At 39.9% G+C, this 23,546-nt stretch overlaps 1 protein-coding gene across 5 annotated transcripts in view; it reads left to right on the forward strand.

Moving 5' to 3' along the window:
* The window catches only part of EXOC6B (exocyst complex component 6B), a 1,013,473-nt gene that overhangs the window by 769,058 nt on the left and 220,869 nt on the right, over positions 1 to 23,546 (forward strand). For all 5 annotated transcript variants that reach the window (XM_030190960.1, XM_030190961.1, XM_030190962.1 and 2 more), the window contains one exon: positions 2,896 to 2,969. In XM_030190960.1, coding sequence (XP_030046820.1) covers positions 2,896 to 2,969 — 74 coding nt within the window. The remainder of the gene's footprint in view (positions 1 to 2,895; positions 2,970 to 23,546) is intronic.

A 23,546-nucleotide genomic window follows, 5' to 3' on the forward strand; every position in this document is an offset into this window, starting at 1 on the left:
TATATTTTTTTTTGAGATGCGGTGACTAGAATCACACACAAAACTCAAGGTCTCACCATGGAGCGATACCGAAGCATTATGACATTCTTTGTTTTATTATCCTTTCCTAAAAATTCCTCATATTGTTTAGTGTTTTTGACTGCTGCCACACACTATTCAAACTATTTCAATGTTAGAAGTGGTTGGTTAAATGTATGCTGTTTAGTTGCTAGATGTATCACAAATCTATAGATATAATATTCCCCTATCTCCCATCAATAAAATATTGGTTACACAGAGTTGAAGAAACTATAACTACGAGACCGAGAGACTGGGCATCCAAATGGCAGATTATGTTTAATGTGAGCTAATGCAAAGTAATACATGTGAGAAAGTGCAACCTGAACTATACTTACGTGATGCAAGGTTCCACATTAGGAGTCACGGACCAGGAAAGAGATCTAGGTATCATCGTTGATAATATGTTGAAACCTTCTGCTCAGTGTGTGGCGGTGGCTAAGAAAGCAAATAGAATGTTAGGTATTATTAGGAAAGGAATAGAAAACAAAAATGAAGGTGTTATAATGCCTTTGTATCGCTCTATGGTGCAACTGCACTTTGAATACTGTGTGCAATTCTGGTCACCGCATCTCAAAAAAGATATAGTAGAATTAGAAACGGTACAGAGAATGGCGACAAAAATGATAAAGGGGATGGGACAACTTCCCTATGAGGAAAGGCTAAAGCAGCTAGAGCTATTCAACTTGGAGAAAACAACTGAGGGGAGATATGATAGAGTTCTATAAAATAATGAGTGGAGTGGAACAGGTAGACGTGAATTGCTTGTTTACTCTTTCCAAAAATACTAGGACTAGGGAGTACTCAATGAAGCTACAAAGAAGTAAATTTAAAACAAATAGGAGAACATATTTCTTCACGTAATGTGTAATTAAATTCTGGAATTCATTGCCATAGAATGTAGTAAAAGCAGTTAGCTTAACGGGGTTTTAAAAAGGTGTGGATATCTTCCTAAAAGAAAAGTCCATAAGCCATTATTAAGATAGACTTGGGGGAAATCCATTTCTTATTGCTAGGATAAGCAGCATAACATGTATTGTACTGTTTTGGGATCTTGCCAGGTACTTGTAACCTGGATTGACCACTGTTGGAAACAGGACGCTGGGCTTGATTGACCTTCGGTCTGTCCCAGTATGGCAACACTTATGTTCTTATAGTAAAGATACATATAGGATTTTTTTTTGTTTTTCTTGACTGGTTTTGTCTTATGATGTAACACCAGTGATATTGATCTACCCTTTATAAACAGTAACATGACGTAGCATAGTGGTTAGAGCACTGCTCTTGCAATCCAGATGTGGCCGGTTTAAATCCCGCTGCTGCTCCTTGTGATCTTGGGCAAGTCACTGAACCCTCCATTGCCTCAGGTACCAACTTAGATTGTGAGCACTCCTGGGACAGAGAAATATCCAGTGTACCTGAATGTAACTCACCTTGAGCTACTACTGAAAAAGGTGTGAGCAAAATCTAAATAATAATAATCATAAAGTGATCATCAACCATTCAAACTATTGCTTCCATCTGTCTGTATCCAATGCCATACCATATTTAGAATTCAATGTGAGCAACATGGGGGAGAGTGCAACATATAGTCCCACTGACGTATGAATATTTGACTGAAGTGGGACTTAATCCTTTCCAGTGATGTCACCATCAAACAACTTCTTTCTCTAAGATTAAATATAAAAAAATATAAAAATTGTGTAGCCGATTCTTGAAGCTAGACAGTGGCTTTGGTTTGATTACATCATCAATCTGGTCTTGTTCTGCACTGCCCACATTATTATAGCCTGCAAGAGAAGTAGTTCCAGGCTGTGTAACCACATTACCAGAGCCCTACTAAATAACGGCATTTTGATAATAAACCTCAAAGGCAGGAAAAACTGCCTCAAAAGAGGAGCTGAAATATCCTAAACTGTAACTGTATAGTCCCACTGTGATCTGTCAGAGTTCTTCCTACTTCACTACTACTACTTATTTCTATAGCGCTACTAGACGTACGCAGCACTGTACTTTACAAAAGGATTTGGCCAGATCTGAAGCTCTATGATTTTACCTACATTGTGACTTCATGATGCAGTTATAGTGAAGTACATTATTCTGATGGTTTATCAAGCCACGAGAAAATCCATTATAACTGTGAAATTTTCCATCTCATAAGAGAGTGCTGTTGTGATATTTTATGATTATCCAGCTTTCAGAATATTAGGAAATTCTTACAAGCATATCACGAGGAGAAAAGTTTTCCCCTGCAGTGTTGTAACAAAATTGTAAATAATGCACCCTCAGTACATAATGCAAATATTCTTTCTGAGTATAACTCACAATGCAGGGGGAATAATTTTTTGATAAATGCTAGTGAAACAAGGTGACAGGCATGAAATTAGAAAATTCCTTCAAATGACCTGAAATATAAATAGCTTTCAGAACTGAAAGGAGTTTCACAGCTGACGATTTTATTGTGTGAAAAGTGTGTGTATGTGTGGGGAGGGGGGGGCAGAGAGGGAATTTTTCCCTCCCCCCCCCCCCCTTTTCTTCTTTAGCAAAGTTGTTTGTCAATTCACAAAACGAATACTCTGAAGCCCAGTGCGGCCCATGGGAATAAATTTCAGGTCGAATTAGTACAGTTTCCTTGCTGTCAGGATGGTGGAATTAATGGTGTTTTGACGACACGAATTTTGAAGGGTGGACAAAGAAACTGAAGGAAGGGAGACATGACTCCTTAGAAGTGTGGTCCTCCTCTCCCCCAGCCTCTCTTGTCCTCCCTGTCATCTGTCTGCCAATCTCCCTGTCCATGGTTAGTTAAAAGCGCTTTTCATCCTTTTTTCTTTCCCACAGGGTTTGCCAGATCTGGGCCAGTGCCTGGGTTCCAAGAGGACACGCTGCAGTTGGCCTTCATCAACTTGAGACAAGTAAGTCTTTGTGTTTTTGTTTTATGTTTCTCTTTTAAGATGTGAGACTGTAGACCATCAGGTCTTAAGGAAAGAGTGCAGGGGGAGGGCATGCTGAGGGGCAGGGAGAGAAGTGGGAAGTTGGTGTAGGTGACTCATGCCATAGACCTATATTCTTTTGCGTTCTTTACATTGTATTTTATGTGTTGAAGAGGGGGCTTTGGGAGTGGTGGTGGGGTGGGGATCCAAGTGACCCCTCGGCATTGGGCATTGTGCTCAGAGTTTGGCTTCTGCTGACATAGCAAAGGAGAACTTTGCAGCCCTATAATCTGACACTAAGCAGGTGTTGCTAATAGTGAGGGCAGCTATGCAAAGACCGCCTGCATAGCAGTACTTTTGTTAGAGGAAAATTCCCCAATTTTGGAAGGGTGAAGAGATCTGCATCCTGGGTGTTAATGAAAGGAGAAGCTTCCTGGGTGTTAATGAAAGGAGAAGCTTGCTTACAATATTTGACAGAAAATCTCCAGCTAAAATTAACAGAGGATATTTATAAAGGACCCCTCCAAAGCTTGTTTATATCTAGATTACTAATATAGGCTATGGAAGTATTACCCTATCAGAAATCTACATATTCTTTTAATACCTTTTTATCAGCATAGAATGGTGTCACTTGCTAGTTACTGAAATCCCAGTTGACAACTAGTGAAAATCACAAAATACAATGTTCTTGTTCCTGTTCTTAGCACTCAACCTCATTGTGCACCAAGGCCATGGAGAACTAAGCCTACAAAGCAATATTTTGGTCTCTGCTTACTTTTTAGATTAAGCTGTAATTCATTCAGATTAGTACAACTTTTTAGTCAGGTTTATACATATTTAGGTAAGGTTTGCCTTTGAGTCTACATTAATGGAATGGAGTTGATGGTGAGATGCCAGATGGCAATACAATTTCTTTACAGGTCCTGATTGGTCAAACATAAGGCGCCTGCCATTCCTATGCAATGCCACTTGTCCATTTTCAGTAAAGATGCATTAATGACATTGTTGAAAAGGCTTTAAATGCATTTAATTTATTGCTTATAAATCTGATCAGCTTTGTGTTTCATTTGTTCATGAAATGTAATATGGGCCTAAAATAAATGAGTCATCTGTCACATAATAAACTGCAGGAATAAATAGAACATAATTGATGTACTTTGTTTCATCAATTTTAAAGGGTTCAGTGGAGTAAGCTAAAGCAGATCCTTTAGAACATCACACTTATATATAGGACAATAAGGCATGTTTTTACTGTTAAAAAAATTTCTAGTATAGTTGGAATGGATTTCTAGAGAAGATGGATATAAAGAGGTAACATAATAGTTTTAATGAAATTGAAATACTTTTTTTTCAAAATCTCATATTTTTAGAAGTGGAGTGAATAGGGAGAGTGCACTGAATGTGGCACTATGTATTCACATCAGTTATGACATCCAGAGACTTGAATAACTCCTTATCATTATGTAATGTGTTCTTTTGATTTCTCATGCTAATACATGCTAATGCTCTAAAGTGCTGTGTATGCTGTTGCGGGAACGAAGGGCACTTCACCATCACTTCATTTCATATCCACTGCAGGTGGTTGTTTTAGTGACCAAGGTCATTGTCACTTGAAAGTCACGTTTTGACCTCTGTGAAATAAATAGATCTGAGGTTAATTCTTTATGAACACACTGCCATATCACTACAATTAACGTGTTTTCACTGTTATCACCTTTTATTGACAGTCTTAACAAAGAGACCAAAGATATTTACAGTAATTCATTTGGAGTCCTCTCACCTCTTAGAGGACAGTGCCTTAAAAGCAAGATTAAAACTTTGATTTGTTATTTCAACTAAGCTTTTGTTGTTACAGCCTGCATTGTACCTTTCGGGTAGATAAATTATGGACTTTAAATTTTAGTATTGTCAACTCAACAACCTTTGCAGGTACATAAAGAATATAAAGTAATATTTTAAGCAGGCCTGTCTTCAGGCAGTTGCCAAAGGTGCAGCCACACCAGGATTTTTGGCTTCATGAATCTTACAGCAGTCACATCACAAAGGCTTAAGTGTCCCTGTAACTACATTGATTAATGTTCGGAGTCTCTGAAATAAAGCATGCTTCTTATCACCTAGATATTCTGGCAGTTATAGAGACGTGACTTCAGGATAGGGAAGTTTCTTTTTCTACGTCAGGCGTACTTATTCATTTTTATATTGTAACTGGCAAGGGAAACGAGGGGGTGGTGTAGCCACTTTATGCGCACAACTTTTAAACCTGAGCTTGTAATGTTAATAAAAGTCTTATTGACTGCTATTTTCCCAGTTGAGTCTAATGCAGTGTACAATTTGAAATAATAGAGAAAAATAATAAATACAATAGTGTGTGTACAAAGCATAATACCAACATAATTACATAATGCTAACAGAAATATGTTATAAAAAATGTAAAACCGGAGAAAGAAGATTATTGATCAAAAATGTTTAACCATTCTAGGAAAAGCTGGGTAGTTTGCTAAACAAAAAAGTTTTAACTTTTTAACGAAATCTGAAATACTCCTTTCTACCCTAAGACTTGAAGCAAAAGAATTCCAAAGAGAAACACTGCTATAAGCAAAAGGAGCCTTAGCTACACTAAAAAAAAACAACCCACATATGTTTCTAAATGATATGAGATGGAGAATATCTCGTAATCAAGAGGGGAATCTAAAAAGAGGGCCCAAAACTAAGGGGCCCTTTTTCCAAGCTGTGGGAAGAGGGCCCTGTGCTGGTGGCAGGGGCAGTTTTTCTTGCGTGCCAGAGCCTTTTTTACCGCAGTGGGTAAAAAGACCCAAAACACACATGGTCATGCGGTAAAAAACCTCTTACCGCATGGCCATGTGACAGGGAGCCCTTACCGCCATCCATTCAGGTGGCGATAAGGGCTCATGCGCTAACCTGGTGGTAACCGGGCAGAGAGCGGTGATGCCCAATTACTGCCAGGTTATTACCATGCAAGCCATTTCTGGGAGTTTTCCTTTTTCCCTGGAAATTGTGCACACTCGGGCTGGGACTACCACCGGTGGCCACGTTGAGCAGCAGTAGTCCCGAAAGAGTGAGCAGTAAGCCCACATTGGGCTTACCGCTGCTCTGTAAAAGGGCCCCCAAATTTATCAACAGTTCAAAGGTAATGCCATTAAAAAAAATGCACATTTCTAAATTTATTGAGGCTCTTACTTTTTGAATGGGAAGGGATGTGGCGTTGCGCTGTTTTATTTTCTTTTATCAGGCCCCACCAGTCATTTCAGCCTCATTAGGAAAATTAGCTTTCCAATTTTAGTTTATTACCAGGTTCTTTTCCTGTAATGGTAGATATCAATATACTCCTTGAAAACCCTTCTACGGTTTTAAAACATGAATTGTTATCGTGACTGAAGGGTGTGGGCTTTACTATGCAGTTGTCTGTAGCTACTCAGATCTAGTGTCAAGCAGAGACCTTTATCAGATTGGATTTAGGGATTATCCCATGTCATAGACAGATCTTTTTTTTTTTTCTAAAATATAGTTCACATATCAGGCTGTTAATACCGACTTGTGTCTATTTAAACATTTATCCTTTCTCGCCCATGCTAATAGCGCCACTATAATTGTATTACCCAAGTCAGGGCAGGATCCATTTTTGATGGCTTTATATAGCCCCATATCATTGCTTAATTTTGAGCTTAAGCTGATGGCAAAAAATTTCGACAACATGCCTATGTAAATTGTTGCTAGATCTGATTCACGCTGATCAGGTGGGTTTCATGAAAAATAGACAGGGAGTTTGGAATGTGCGTAGGGCCACAGCGGCATTGGAACATAATGCTTCAAGAAATGTTCCTGCTCTCGTGGTCAGTCTAGATGCCTAAAAGGTGTTTGACTGTTCCGTTGGGACTATTTGTTTCAACTCTTAGGGCATTATGGCATGGGGGGACCCTTTGTAGGTATGGTCAGAGTCCTTTATACCGATCCTCAGTCGGTAGTCCTGGTTAATGGTATGCTGTCTGAGATTTTTTCCTTTGGCTAGGGGTACTTGACAGGGTTGCCTCCTTTTGCTGCTACTGTTTATTCTAGCTCTAGAAACTTTGCTGATCAAAATACGATCTGAGGCAGCGATACAAGGCCTTCAGATTGGCAGGGAGGAAATTAAAATGTCGGTAGATGTGCTCCAACTTTGTTCTCTTTTACTTTTAGCTCTGCAGCAGTGTATAGCATTGTATAAGATGCTACTTTTTCATACGTCTGCAGTTTTTATAGCTACCATGGAAAAAGTACCATCTTATACAATACTATACACTGCTGCACAGCTAAAAGTAAAAGAGAACAAAGTTGGAGCACATCTATTGACTTTTTAATCAATACATTAATATTAGCTAACTACGCATCAGACACTTTCTTGGTTAAGTAAATGCCCAAGTACTTAAGTTTGTATGTATGTAGATAATGTGGCATGTATTATGAGATATTTAATTGATTGGATCAAGGATACAAGCTACTATACACCTACTCCTTGAGAATGAGAACTGATAGCACTTGTACACTTGTTGTATTATCTCCATGCTAGGCTGCCATACCTATACTTTGAGACACTCTGAGAGGCTGTTGCATTGAGACTAGTATGCATACTTACAAGTGAAACATTATGTTGCCACTTTGGAAGCTACTGAGTTGACAGGTGGATATGATAACAGAAACACTTGCCTTGACTAGACAGACAAAAACTAGTCTCTCTTTTATGAGGTTAGTCTGTGGAGTTTGCCTGGCACATGGGGGACTATGAGGGACTAGCTTCTGCATGGAATAAGGATTTGCAGCCAGGAGACCAAGTGACTGGAGATAGGATACACCTTCTGATGAGGCACATTAAAAAGTTTACCTGTTTGACATCATTATAAGAGCAGCACAAGTACAAGTTTCTATTGCACCTTTATTTTTCTCCCCACCGAGCTTGTCTGGCGAAAAGTATGGATTGTGCAAACTGCTCTAAGTGTCGGACTTTGCTGGCAACTTTGGTGCTTATGTTTTGGTCATATGAGCGGATCCAGTCATTTTGGCAAAATATTTTGGACTATTATATGATTTTGGGGAAAAGAGTACCACTTCGGGCAACAGTCATGCTACATTGCTACATAAATCTCTTCTATCGGTGAGGAAATGTATCTTGGCTTGTTGGCGATCCCCTGTTGCTCCCTCTGCCACTGCGCGATGCAATGAATTTTATTTATCTCTTGATGAAGATAGAATGCCTGGATGCAAAAAGGGGATCTCCCCAGTAAATTTGGTCACCAATATAGGATGGGTTACCACATAGAGCACGTAGTTACCTCTTAAATTTGTTACTTGGAGTTTGATCCCTGGGGAGGGGGTGGGTTTCAAGGAAGGGGGAGGGATTTTGTATGGATCTAGCGACTGGGCTGGGATCACCATGAAGGAACTATGTGTGCAATCTCAAGTCTACCAGACTTCACAATAGTGAATAGTGGAGGAGTGGCCTAGTGGTTAGTGTGGTGGACTTTGGTCCTGGGGAACTGGGCTCAATTCCCACTGCAGGCACAGGCAGCTCCTTGTGACTCTGGGCAAGTCACTTAACCCTCCATTCCCCCAGGTACAAATAAGTACCTGTATATAATATGTAAGCCGCATTGAACCTGCTATGAGTGGGAAAGCGCGGGGTACAAATGTAACAAAAAAAATACAAGTTGGTGGGGTGGAGAGATGAAGTGGGTTTCCATTTGGGGGGGGGGGTAAAAGGGAGGGGGGTATTACATGGAAAATTAGCACAAGGTGTGTATGATCTGTGTAGCACTAATGGTTTTCTATGTTGTTGTTTCACATCTGTCTCAATTTGTTGACTTTTTTAGTTTGTGATAAGAATTTAAAAAACAACACTTACTAGCATTAGACAGAGAAGATTTTGCACAAATTTGTACTTCCAAATTTAGTTTCTCGGAGGATGTATCTTTGGTTGACAAGGTAGGTTCTTGGTTTGCGGGCTTGAGGAATATGTTAGATAAATTAACACCTAGACAACTGAAGAGAACTCCATTGCTAAGAAGGTCATGGTGTACTGATGAATATTGCTAAGGAGCCCTTTTATAAAGGCGAACCAAAAGTGGCCTGTGGTACTGTGGGCGTGTGTATTGGACACACACTGGACCATTTCTCCAGCATGTCTGGAAAAAAAGGGGGGTTTCTTGGGCCAGGAAATGGACGTGTGGCAAGATGAACAACAGCTTGCGTCTATTTATGGCCTGAGCCCTTAACACCACCTATTGACTAAGCAGTAAGGGATCACACGTTACCCACACAGTAACTGTCCAGCACGCACCAACTGATTACCGCCGGGAACGCCCCCACAGTAGAAAATTATTTTCTACCGCATGTATTTGGCACATGCCAAACTCGGAATTACCACCAGGTGCACGCGATAGCTGGGCTGTATTGCCAATTTGATGCACGCTGCATACACGTAGGCACTTATGCACCTTTGGAAAAGGGCCCCTAAGACAAGTACTTCGCCGAGCAGTAAGGAGCTGGCAAAAGGATCATTCTACATCTAGTTTAATAGTTTGCAAAGGTACATTATGTAAATATATACAGAAACTGAGCTGAGCAAAGCATCAGTATATCTCTGAGCTTATTCATTTGGATATGAATTTCTTGAAACAAATATATCAGCTGCTACATTAACTTTCTCCTGAGAATTCTTCCATGTTGTCTGTGGAATTTTCTCTGGAATGTATTGGAAAATTCTTGATAGATTAGGTACTACTACTTAATAACCAACCAATATCAATTGCTCATTTTTTCGTTCCACTACCTCTTCCTGACCCTACTGAGGCATCAGGAGGTGATAATATCTTTGAGTTCATTGTCTTAAGTTTCTCGTTAGGAAAATAACTCTCTTCAGAGCATAGTGCCTCTACTTTTGCAGATGAAATCCCTCTGCAATTAATAAAAGACTGTTGGCCGTTCTTTGGTCTAACTTTTTTTTTCTTTTTATTATAAACTCAAACCTGGAAGAAGGTCTGTGCCATGATTCACCCAATTAGGTAAAGATGACCTTGCAAATTATACAACAGTTTCAAATCTTCAATCCATAGCAAAACTGTTAGAAAAAGCAGTAGCACAGCAAATAGTTCAGTTTTGGGAATCGATGAACGCATTCCATCCACACCAGTCAAGATTTAGAATAGGCCACAGTACTGAGACTTTGAATATGTTAGATGAAATCATAAATCATAGAAAGAGCTGTTAGAAATATCCTTGTTATTCAGCTTGATCTTACAGCAGCATTTCATGTCATTGATCATACCTTGCAACTTGTCAAGCTTGAGGAGATAGTCTTTCTTGGGTAGTTTCAAATTGGTTTCACTCCTATTTTTCAGGCCAATCTTTTCAGGTATAAGGAAATAGTAATGTTTCATCTGTCTTTCCTTTGAGCTTTGGAGTTCCACAGGGATCTGTTTTGGCATCTATTTTAACATTTTTATCTCTCCACTGTCATTTATCTAAGAAATGAAGATTAGTGCTCAAGTCTATGCAGATGATATTTAACTGATAGCACACGATTCTTGGAATATATCCTTTCAGCAGGAATTAGTGGCAAATTTAAACAGAATCTCAGATTGGTTGGAAAAATATGAACTGTTTTTAAATCCAAAAAGGTGATACTGCATTCCTCCCCACCACCTTGTATTCCAGAGATTCAACGCCAGCCTGTATCAGTTAGAGATAATATTACTTCCCTGGGAGTGGTGTGGGATTCCAAGCTCACCTTCCCTTTATATAGCAAAAATAACAAGTCCTCTGTTTTATTATCTAAGGAAAATATGGGCAATATGTCCATTTTTTGATGCTCTAGCCTTAAAGTATTTCATTCATGCACTGGAAATTAACAGGATTGAATACTGCAAGTCCTTGCTTGCAGGGTAGACTGCTATATCATATCAAGAGATTGTAGCTAATTCAAAATACAGCAATACAACTGCTTTAAGGAGCCAAATCATCAGACTACGTTTCTCTTTTGTTGCAGGAAACAGCACTGGTTGCCGGTGTTATCCAGAATTAATTATAAAATCTTGGTAATGGCTCACAAAGCTTATTATTAAGGGGGCTCCATCGTAGTTACAGTCCTCCCGATATTCAGCTGGCGGTGGTTACCGTCTCCGGATAAAATTAGCCCCCAGTATTCAGTGCTGGGCCATGTCCAGGCTCCGGCACTGAATATCTGGAGCTAATTTTTTCTGTCCTGAACATCAGAGCTTATGCTGACCCAGCAGCCATTTTCCTTTAGTGGCTGCAAGGGGCAGAAGCGAGTGGCCTTCGCTCCTGCCCCCCCCCCCCCCCCCACAGACCACTAGGTAGGCTCTGAGATGATGGCGGAGGGAGGGAGGAGGGAAGTGGCAGCCTGCTTGGGGAGGGAGGGGCCCGTGGGAGGATAAACATTTTTTTAAAGTTATGTGCAACCCAGTCAATATTCAGTGCTGGGACCCCCATAGCTAGACCAGCCAAAGTTAGGACAGCTTTTGAGCTGTTCTAAATTTGGCTGCTTAGCTAAGCAAGTGCCAGCACTGAATATTACCTGCACCCATATAACCCTAATCCTATCCCCTTGTACCACCCCTGACCTGCCCCCTTTTTTGGCGTCAGTCAGAGGCAATATTCAACAGCACTGCCTGCTTTAGTGCCACTGAACATTGGGGTGTAGGCGGCCACGGGCTACTTAAGCGGGCTGGAGCCTCTCCTATCTGCTTAAATCGCTTTGAATATTGGCCCCACTCTGTTTTATTCCCATGTCAATTCACCTGTACTGTTCTTAACAGATTTTTTCGTGATCCCCTGCCACACTGGATTATGGTTACACCTTGCATCATTCAACGTTTAGTTGTGTGGCTCCCACACTATGGTATTCTATTCCATTGGATCTGAGATTAGTGGTCTCGCTCAAAACATTTAAGGTAGCCCTCAAAACCTGTTTGTTTCGGCAGTCATTTGATAGTACAGCTTAGAGAGTGGTTTCTTTTTCAGTTTGTTCCTATCCATACCAGAGCAGCAAGCTGGATTTTACCTTGTGTGTTAGGCTAAATTAATTTAATCTCCATAGAAGAACTGTTATATTATTAACCACCCTACTCTTTGATATTACTTGTCATTGTATGTAATCTTTTTGGTTACTTACATTTTTATTTAAACAACCTTGATATTACCAAATTGAAAGGCAGTATAACATATTGACTGAAATGAAATAAAAAGGAAGCAGGAGCTGCGCTGGGAGGTATGATCTCTACTCCTTCATATTTCGATTTTCTCCTAAACTGAGGGAAGTTGCTAGGGTCATTCATGGACCAAGCTACAAGAAGATCAGAATAACAGCAGGTTGTCAATGAAATACAGAACCTGTAAAATAAAAAAAGGTTATTGCATCAGGCTCCACTCCAAAGTAGAGACAGCCCTGATTGAACAGTTGTACATTAAAATCCTAGCTTATTTCTTTTTAAGCTTCCACATTGTTGCTGTGTTATGCCCCAGTTCTGAGCTGAAAATAAAAGTTTGTGAAAGCATTTTTCTTGTTAGTAGGTAACCACCATCTCTGCTGAGAGGGAAATTGAGCCAGTGTATTTCATTGTGCAGCTATTGACCCTTTGACCTTTCAGTTTTATGAGAATGGGGCACTACTGAAAGTATAGGAATCAAAAATGTATATGCAGTTATTGCATTCACGGGGAAAGGGTGTCCAAAACAATGATGATGTGACTGGAAAAGCTCGACTAATATTTCAGTTGGTATTTAGTCATATGTGGCAGCTTACGTCTCAAGTCCTCGCTTCAGCTGGATGGATTTTGAAATGTAGCAAAATTCTATTGTAATTTTATTCAGACATCATTAGTTAGATTACTTTACTAAGTTTGATCATACATTACATTTTCGTTACAAAAAAAAAGGTTTGCTTTTTAAATGCTCATGTGGCATCTTCAGATAACATCCTCAGTACTACATCTGTCATATTACTTTTTCATCACCACTTTCTGCCCATGAAGTCATCCTTCTAGTGCTTGGCCACCCCATAGGGGGTTGAGAGACTGGAGAGGGGATAAGGAACAGAGGGAAATTCTATTAAACTGTTTCCTATGGGGTGGAACATGTGTATTGATATACCAGGAAAAGGATGGGGGAGAAAAGTGAATTGTGCCCTGTCATCGCTTCTCAGTGAAGATGGATGGGGTTGGAGGGAAAGCATGAATGAGGTAAGAATCAATGACAGATGCTTCTTTCCTATTAAAACAATCTATTTTTTGTCCATTAAATAAAAACCATGCCGCTTTGTTGCTCCTGCCATAATGATGCAGTACTTCTTGTTTTCAGGACTTGCAAATTGTAAATTCTGAAAACGTTCAGATGCATAGGGGCTAATTCTCTGAGCCACATAATTGGCCTAACGTTGATGATCTCCTCACCACTGCTGTGATTCTTCAAGCTTCATGCTGAAACAGCCTTTAACTTATAATAGATGGAGAAATCGCTCTCAGCTGAAGGTGATGGAGCAATGCAATCTGTCATCCGATGACTTGGAAACTAAGAGGATAGCACGTGACCTTACACAGTCTTTGGGAACACAGTTTCAGGTCTTGGACATATTTTAGGAGGATTTTTTTTCCAGCTTTTTGTTTTCAGGCTTTTTAAACCAGTAACTAAACAGAGCTCCCAAATCTTTGTCTACATAAAATTATTCTGACTTGAATACATCCTCTGAGTTAAAATGGCTAGAAATAGAAGGAGGATTCTTCAGAGTGCTTTTGCACATGTTTAAATACTGTACCTTAATTGATAAGTGACAGGCTCAACAGCAAACAGTTTTACACATCCAAACATTTCAGAATACAGTAGTGGAAGTCAGAAACATTTTTGACTTACTATCCTCCCGCTGCTTCTGGGATCCCTGAGGAAAGGCTAAAGATGTTAGGGCTCTTCAGCTTGGAAAAAAGATGACAGAAGGGAGATATGATTTAGGTCAACAAAATTCTGAGTGGTATAGAATGGGTAGAAATGAATTGCTTTTTTACTCTTTCAAAAAGTACAAAAACTAGGGGGCACTCAATGAAGTATCATGGAAATATTTTTAAAACAAATAGGCGGAAATATTTTTTTCACTGAGCGAATAGTTAAGCTCTGGAACTCGTTGCCAAAGGATGTGGTTTCAGTGGTTAGTGTGTCTGGGTTTAAAAAAAAGTTTGGATACATTCCTGGAGGGAAAGTCTGTAGTGTGCTATTGAGACAGATCTGGGAATCCACTGTTTGCCCTGGGATTAGTAGCATGGAATGTTGCTACTGTTTGGGTTTCTGCCAGGTACTTGTGACCTGGATTGGGCCACTGTTGGAAACAGGATACTGGGCTAGATGGACCATTTGTTTGACCCACTATCTCTATTCTTATGCTCTTATTTTCTAGTTAGAATCTCTCAGCCGTGCTTGCTTCCAGTAATAGTGATGGATTCAGCAACTGAAACGCCATGAACTTCCTCATGTAGCCACTAGCATTTTTTTTTCCTTATTGGTCCATTCACCATTTTTAGTTCAGTTCCTAGTTGAGGCAAATAGATCATGATTCCCATCAATGCCTGGTGCAGTGTTTGACTATTATAGTAATCTTCGACTCCTCCCTCTCCTTCTCCGCGCATATTCAGCAGATAGCCAAGACCTGTCGCTTCTTTCTCTATAACATCAGCAAAATTTGCCCTTTCCTCTCTGAGCACACCATCCGAACTCTCGTCCACTCTCTCATTACCTCTCGCCTTGACTATTGCAACCTACTCTTTACTGGCCTCCCACTTAGCCATCTACCCCCCCTTCAATCCATTCAGAACTCTGCTGCACGTCTTATCTTCCACCTGGACCGATTTGCTCATATCACCCCTCTCCTCAAGTCACTTCACTGGCTTCCGATCAGGTACCGCATACAGTTCAAGCTTCTCCTACTAACCTACAAATGCACTCAATCTGCAGCCCCTCAATACCTCTCTACCCTTATCTCCCCGTACGCTCCTACCCGAAACCTCCGCTCACAGGACAAATCCCTTCTCTCTGTCCCCTTCTCCACCATCGCCAACTCCAGGCTCCGCCCTTTCTGCCTTGCCTCTCCCTATGCTTGGAACAAACTTCCTGAGCCCATACGCCAAGCCCCCTCCCTGCCCATCTTCAAATCCTTGCTCAAAGCCCATCTCTTCAATGTCAACTTCAGCACCTAACCATTTCACCTCTATCCAGGAAATCTGGACTGCCCCAATTTGACTGTCTGCACATGTTGTCCATTAGATTGTAAGCTCCTTTGAGCAGGGACCATCCTTCTTTGTTAAACTGTACAGTGCTGCGTAACCCTAGTAGCGCTTTAGAAATGTTAAGTAGTAGTAGTCTTAACTCAGCTACTGACCTTAGCTCTGTTACTTTACCTTGTTGTGTGTCTGTGTACCAGTTCATCACCTTCAACAGGATAATGTTTATTTTATTTCTTTATTGTTTTCCTTGTGGAAGCTGTTACACAGTTCAGAAGTAAGTGTACACCAAAGATGGTGACTAGGCAAGTCCTGCATCAGGATAGAATGATGACTGATCTATGTCTGCCTGCTAGTTGTATTGGCTCTCAAAGCAGATGTGTGAAGGAAGTGGGAACACTCATCCTAAAGCTGTAGTTCTGACTTTGAAAAGACACTTAAAAGGCAATTCTATAACCAGATATGTCCAGTTACTTGTGTCTTGCATGCATAAGTGTGCAGAAAAGTGGCACTTGTACGTTATTTTATTTTGAAATCATTTTTATTAAGAAGAGTATACTACACAGTCATGGCACACAAGTCACCAATCAAATGTACGAATAGTAAAATGAGATTGTCTAAAACCAGGAAACCTGCTTATGAGTAGGAACAAGTCATACGAACTCAGCGTAACAGTTTCACCAATAGCAATTCGTACATTATTTCATAAGAATGTAAGTTCTGTGACATGTAACTGAGCAGAGCCTGGGAGGGGCATGGTCATGCTTCCAACATATGTGTGCACATTATAGAATGCTATAAGTTGCATGCATTGCATGGGGCTCTTAGATGCACCTATTTATGCCACTCAGGCTTGGTGTAAATGGTCACATATGATATGAGTTTCTACATTGAGACAAACCAATTTTGGTGTACACTAGTATTCTAAAATGGAATTGGGGTTCCCAGGTGCAATTATAGGATGGGCGCTCCCCACACTGCATTGGGATGTCTATTGAAGGCACTCTTACAGAATTGCCCCTTTAAGACAAACAAAACCTTTACAATTTCCAGTTCATTGTAGCCTATAATTATTTGGTGAGTAGATAATAATCTGATGCTGCTGTGCTGATTTTTACTTAAACCTCAATGGACCTTAGACTGATAAGGTATAACTTATATATCATGGGAAATGAAAAGCAGAATCTAGGAAATATATTTTTAAATGGTTCAGGAGGTGTGACCACAGTAAATTGTGCACATCTTTTGATCCATGCCACTTGTATTTATTTAATGGCTTTTATATCCCACCTAGTTAAAATTCTAGGCAAGTTACTACATGTAAACTGCTGACTATTTCTCAGTGACATGCATTGGCCACCATTAGTGACAGTATATTGGGAGCTGTTGAACCATTGGTCTGACCCAGTAGGACACATAGAGGGGCATTTTCGAAAGAAACGTCTAAGTCAGAATTTAAACGTTTTACAAAGACGTCCAAATTCTGAGGCGGGGAGATGTTCATTTTGGAAAAAGATGGAGGTCCATCTTTTGTGTTCGAAAATACCATGGACGTCCTTGAATTTGGACATTTTGCGATTTGGACATCTTTGATTTTCGGCCATTTTCGAAACAAAGACGTCCAAGTCTAAAACGTCCAAAGTCAAGCCATTTGGATGTGGGAGGAGCCAGCATTTTTAGTAGACTGGTCCCCCTGACATGCCAGGACAGCATTCGGGCACCCTAGGGGGCACTGCATTGAACTTCATAAAATGCTCCCAGGTACACAGCTCCCTTACCTTGTGTGCTGAGCCCCCAAAACCCACTACCCCCAACTGAACACCACTACCATAGCCCTTATGTATGTGGGTGCAGTGGGTTTTGGAGGGCTCACAGTTTCCTGCACAAGAGTAAAAGGTGGGGGGGGGGGGGAGTATGGGCCTGGGTCCACCTGTTACACTTGTGCACTGCACCTACTACTAAACTACTCTAGGGACCTACATGCTGCTGTCATGGACCTGAATATGACATCTGAGGCTAGCATAGAGGCTGGCAAGTAATGTTCTTCACCAACCTTTTTGGGGGTGTGAGGGGGTTAGTGACCACTGGGGAAGTAAGGGGAGGTCATCCCTGATTCCCTCCAGTGGTCATCTGGTCATTTGGGGCACCTTTTTGTGCCTTATTCGTAACAAAAACAGGTCCAGCTGAAAACGTCCAAGTTTTTGCTTTGTTCCATTATGGCTCAAAGATATCCAAGTCTTAGGAATGACCAAGTCCCGCCTTGAACACGCCTCCAATACGCCCCCTTGAGATTTGGATGTCCTTCCTAGAAAGTCATCTAAAATGCGGTTTCGATTATACCGATTTGGACGTTTCTGTGAGATGGACGTCCAAGTGCCGATTTATGTCACTTTTTGGACATCCATCTCTTTTGAAAATGAGCCCAATTCTGTATGTTCTTAAAAACAACCTTGGAATTTTAGTTAACAGACTAAAAGGTTTGCAGAAGACTACAGAAGAGAAATATAGAAGTTGATGTTTTGCTGTAATTGCAAGTTTCCTTTAAATAAAACTTCAAATCAACGATAGAGCGGAGAGTAAGAGTTCCCTCTAAATACATTAGTGTTGGACGTTTTATTGTTGATAGAGTTTCATCATTTTTGGAGGGGGAATCAGGGGTGAGGGAACATGGGAGAGTGGGAATAATAAAGGGACAAAAATGTAGTGTTGTACTGTTTTCTGCTTCGGATGGTTGGATACAAACCTGCTCCTAATGATATTTTGTTTTAATCTTGTTATTCAGAGTATTTTGGTGCTCATTTGTACTGTGGCATTTTCTCAATAAAAGTTAAAATATAAATAAAACTTTAATGGAAAAAAAGGTCATAGTATATATTTTAACTTTTAGTGCATCAGAAATGCATATACAGTATAACAACATACGGCCATCTAAACTTCCGGAAAGAACTAAAAATAAACCTGTTCAAGAATGTATATCCCACCGACCCAACATAAAAGCCAGAGAACCTGCAACACAACAAAACCAAAGATCGTAATGGATACACCCCAACCTCCTCCTTCCTCCCTAAGTTCCCAAAAACATCAGCCATACATGAACCTTATTCTATCACAATAACACCTTGTATCTGTTCATACTGGAACTGGCGAAAGCCATTACAATACCATGTAAGCCACATTGAGCCTGCAAATAGGTGGGAAAATGTGGGATTCAAATGTAACAAATAAATAAATATGCAGCCACCTATATAACAGTCTGATAGCACATTTACAGGAGTGAGGCTCATTGTTGTCATGGTATTGCCAAAACTAACCAATTAGAAAACTTCCTTCCTCCCCCCCCCAAAAAAAAAAACAAACCAAATGGGGAAAATATGCACTATTACTTAGTTTCACTCAAGTGAGCTCAGGCATAGGTAAATGAATGACAAAACCAGGTCCATGGTTTGAGTCCCTGACAGAGTGAGAATCTTGAAGACTGCTCCCAGCATGGAATTAATTGTTTTCACCACTAGATCACACAGACATCTAAGTAATAACTCAGAGCAGGATTAAGGCATAGGCAAACTGGACATGTGTCTAGGGCCCAAATGTTTAGAAGATGTTCACTCAAAAGTGTAAATTGATGACTCCCAAGGCAGATTTTTGCCCTGCTATGTCAGATATTGGCAGAAAAAGAGTGTATATGTATGTAGCGAGAGGGACCAGAGCCACTACTGCTCACAGATGTCTGTCCAAGGAAAGATTAATTCTAGCACATCAGAAAAAATGTGATGTATATAAAGAAAGAAGACTATCATAGTTTTTTATTTATATTCCACATTAAATCAAGACGGATTACAAGAAACATACCCTTTGCAGACCATAAACACTTACATAAATTAAACAATCAACAAAATCAAGTAGATAAAAATTTAAAAACAAAAAAATAAAGCTAATGTGTAATCTACATCTAATGGATAATCAAGTACAACCTCCATAGTTCAAAGACATTAAAACAGCTCCCAGTGTTCAGCGCACTTATATATTACCTTTTTCTATTCCCTTGCTATTCACTATATACTATGTAAAATAAATAGCTTTTTAAATACTTTTCAAATAATGCAATAGCTTTAATAGTTCTCAGACCATCTGGCAAATGATTCCATTTCCAAGGTCCTGCAATCGAAAAGGCACACCTTCGTGACTCGAACTACATTGGACCATTCCACAGCTGTGTGTATGCTGTTAACTGAAGCTAGAATTTGTTTTTAGTCACTGGTACTCTTCATTTCAGTGCTCACTTCAAACCTATGTTTGCGAACTTATATGGAATCAGTGTGATAAATATATACTATCAATTGAATATGTCTGTATGGTAATATACAAGAAGACCTTACGAGACTGGGAGACTGGGCATCCAAATGGCAAATTACGTTTAATGTGAGCAAGTGCAAAGTGATGCATGTGAGAAAGAGGAACCTGAATTATAGTTATGTAGTGCAAGCTTCCACATTAGGAGTCACCGACCGGGAAAGGGATCTAGGTGTCATCGTTGGTGATACGTTGAAACCCTCTGCTGAGTGCGCGGCGGCGGCTAACAAAGCAAATAGAATGTTAGGTATTATTAGGAAAGGAATGGAAAACAGAAATGAAGACGTTATAATGCCTTTGTATGGCGCCATGGTGCAACCGCTTCTCAAATATTGTGTTCAATTCTGGTCACCGCATCTCAAAAAATATATAGTGGAATTAGAAAAGGTACAGAGAAGGGCAACAAAAATGATAAAGGGGATGGGATGACTTCCCTATGAGGAAAGGCTAAAGTGGCTAGGGCTCTTCAGCTTGGAGAAAAGATGGCTGAGAGGAGATATGATAGAGGTCTATAAAATAATGAGTGGCGTGAAACGAGTAGGCATGAATCACTTGTTTACTCTTTACAAAAATACTAGGACTAGGGGGCACGCAATGAAACTAGAAAGTAGTAAATTTAAAATGAATCGGAGAAAATATTTCTTCACTCAGTGTAATTAAATTCTGGAATTCGTTGCCAGAGAATGTAGTAAAAGCGGTTAGCTTAGCAGGGTTTTGAAATGTTTGGATGACTTCCTAAAGGAAAAGTCCTTAGACCATTATTAAATTGACTTGGGGAAAATCCACTGCTATTTCTGGGAAAAGCAGCATAAAATGTATTGACATTTTTCGGAATCTTGCCAGGTATTTGTGACTTGGATTGGCCACTGTTGGAAACAGGATACTGGGCTTGATGGACCTTCGGTCTGTCCCAGTATGGCAATACGTATGTGCTTATGTGGCAAAAACTGTGACCCAGAAATTTTGTCAGTGTTGTCACCACAAGCTTAACAGTGTAGTTTGACAGTCTCTCCTTTATATTTAGTGGCGTTTTTCACAGGTCTGCTGTGCTAGAACTCGTTCTTTAATTGTGTCTTGTTATCTTTGTGGGATTTGAACTCTGGGTTATACAAGGCATAAGCAAATTAAGCATGTCCCTATGGCCCAAATATTTAGGAGGGCCATATCAGGTATACTAACTCAGCAGTTTCCAACTGGTGTGAGCAGATGTGCTGGCAGTTTTTATTGACCCTTTAATTCAGCTGCTGTCCAGCAGAGAGAGAAGTAAGGGGGGTGGGGCAGACCAGAAATACTGCCACTTCAGAAGTCTGTCTGTCCTCCAGCATGCAGTGCTGCTTACCTGTTGCTGCTATTTTCTCCTCTCCAGTGAAAATCTTGTAGGGTCCTGCGGTTTTGTGGAACCCACTGGAAAAAGTAAGAAACTGTTAAGTGACTCTTCTGTGCTGGAGGGGATCAGGCAGGGAATGATGAAGGTAATTTTTTCCAGGGTAAACAGGAAGAAACAGGTTTTGTGATTGTGCTGTGGAGGAGGGTAGGGAGGGGGGATTTCAAACATAGTGAGAAGCCCAATTTTGCTTTTTTTGTCACCAAAGAGTTAATTGTGCCCTGCTGGTACTGTCAAAAATAAAAGAAATGTTTGTTAAATGATGCTAAGATAGGTCTAATAATTGTGGAGCAGTATCACATATAAGCTGAACCTTGATTTAAAAAAAAGTATTTAAGTAATTTATATACTCTACTCAAGTCAGAACACAAGGAAGTTATATAACCCCATTTTTAAATTGAATATAAAGTTGCTTTCTCATTTCTCTCTCTCTCTCTCCCTCCCCTGTTATACTGTCCTCAGTTCACCTTTTGTTGTTGTCATATTTGTATTCTGATTCTTTTCTCTGGTTCTCATTTCTTTCCTTGTGCCTCTCTTCTTTCCTACATCCCTCTTTCCCCTTCATCTGTCGGTCTGACATTCATAAAAATATTACTTCCAGCTGGCAGTAACTTTTTGATATGCACCATAGGCAGTTTGGAATGGTAATATACATAGGAAATTATAGTGGAGCACATAACTTTTTGGCTTCCAAGTGTCAAACTATATGAAAACTCTATACTTTAGGTTAAATACATTAGTTGGTTTCAACAGTCTGAATTGTGGCAATTGCATAGACCTATCAACCTCATCTTGTTTTTGTTTTGAGGGAGAAAATTAGTCTTGTTGGCTTTCACTTTAAAGAATCTCACATTTATTTTTAGGTCAACAGGAGTTTGCTATTATACACAGATCAAACTAAAAACTTTCCACTATGTTTTCCTTGTCGTCTGTGTACTCCTCTGCATTTTGTTGGGGAGAAGAGCCCTCCCTCTCTTTATATATAAATATATATACACACCACAAACATTTCAGTCCTGTCATCAAGATGACATCAGAAAGAAATATCTGGAACAGTAGTAACTTGGCAGCACCCACCAGCTTGAAAGTAACCTCTTAAAACCACTTCAGTAGAGTGAAACATATAAGAGCAAACTACTGTCTTTGAGTTTATAGCTGCCATTAACTTACCACTTGTCAAATATCAAGCATTTTTAAGTGATTTTTGTTACCACGTTCCAAAGCCAAGTTGTGGTTCTTGAGGGTTTACTTTGGATGGCAGCCAGGGATTGAATCAGAGGTCTCCCCTCAGTTTTGATATAACTGAAATTTTCTTCCAAGAAATGAAACATATTTTCTGAAGTTATGATGCCATTGCTGCTACTGTGTTCCTTTTTTTATTTTTCTATAAAAAGGGTTTGCAGATCTTACTGAGGATTAAGAGCTGATTAATGTAGGGTAGGAGGGGGCCACCCTCCTTTTCTGGCAGCAATAGAGCTTATGATGAAACAGGAAAGAGAGCACAATTTATGCATCTAGGGCAACTCCAGTTGGCTGTACACTGTTGCTGTTGGCTTTCTTTGGAAATGACCATTCCACCATTCCTCCGTAGCTAGAAGGTATGATTTGGTGTACACAACAAGGGCAGGGAGACTTAGTGGACGTGTAAGAAAATAATTTTCCTATATCTTCTTTGTCTTAAAAAATGTTATCTTTTTTTTTTAATGGGGACCAACCGAGCTGTAAAGATCATGACCGTTTAACAATTCTCTCGCTCATGCAAGTATCTCATAAACTGTCCTTCACCTTTGTATTGTACCTCACCCTAAATGTTTTGGCATTGGATACATAAGAGACATTAATACGATTAAATAAAATGTACTGGAAAAAAAACAATGTTCCTAATGAGCTAAAAACTGTTGTTAGTTGGTTTTTCTCACAGTGTTCTGGTGTTGGTTTGCAACTATTGATCTGCCATTTGTCCACAATGAAGGGAGCCTTAATGACTACTGTATTTGTTTGCAAGGAAGTGAAAGATATGATAATATGCTCTTTGCAAAGACCTTTCACTTTAACAGTAATGTAAAAATTATATCTAGAATTCTGGTTAGAATAGGTAGGTAGAATAGGAATGCTCCAAGAGGGCATTGGAAATTTCTGAAGAATGGGCTCAGCTGCTGAAAAAAAATATTTGTCTAAGTAGATAAGAGATATCTTGATTCTTCCTTTGGGTATTTACAGTCACATAGCGGATTAGATCAGGGTTAATGGGAAGTTATTTGTGCCACTCTCCGTAAGAAAAGGAATGAGATATGAATGCTCTTTTTCACCTGTATTGTTTGCTTTAACCTTGGAGCCTTCAAATGCTCACATGAAAATTATTACAGCCATTTAGAAACCCTGTTTGTGTTTTGGACTTGCATAATATGGGCAGTATTCACAATGTACAAGGGTAGTTAGTGGGGTTCCTCAGGGGTCAGTGCTAGGACCGCTGCTCTTTAATATATTTATAAATGATTTAGAGATGGGAGTAACTAGCGAGGTAATTAAATTTGCTGATGACACAAAGTTATTCAA

This window comes from Microcaecilia unicolor, chromosome 2, assembly GCF_901765095.1.
Source record: "Microcaecilia unicolor chromosome 2, aMicUni1.1, whole genome shotgun sequence".
NCBI lineage: Eukaryota > Metazoa > Chordata > Amphibia > Gymnophiona > Siphonopidae > Microcaecilia > Microcaecilia unicolor.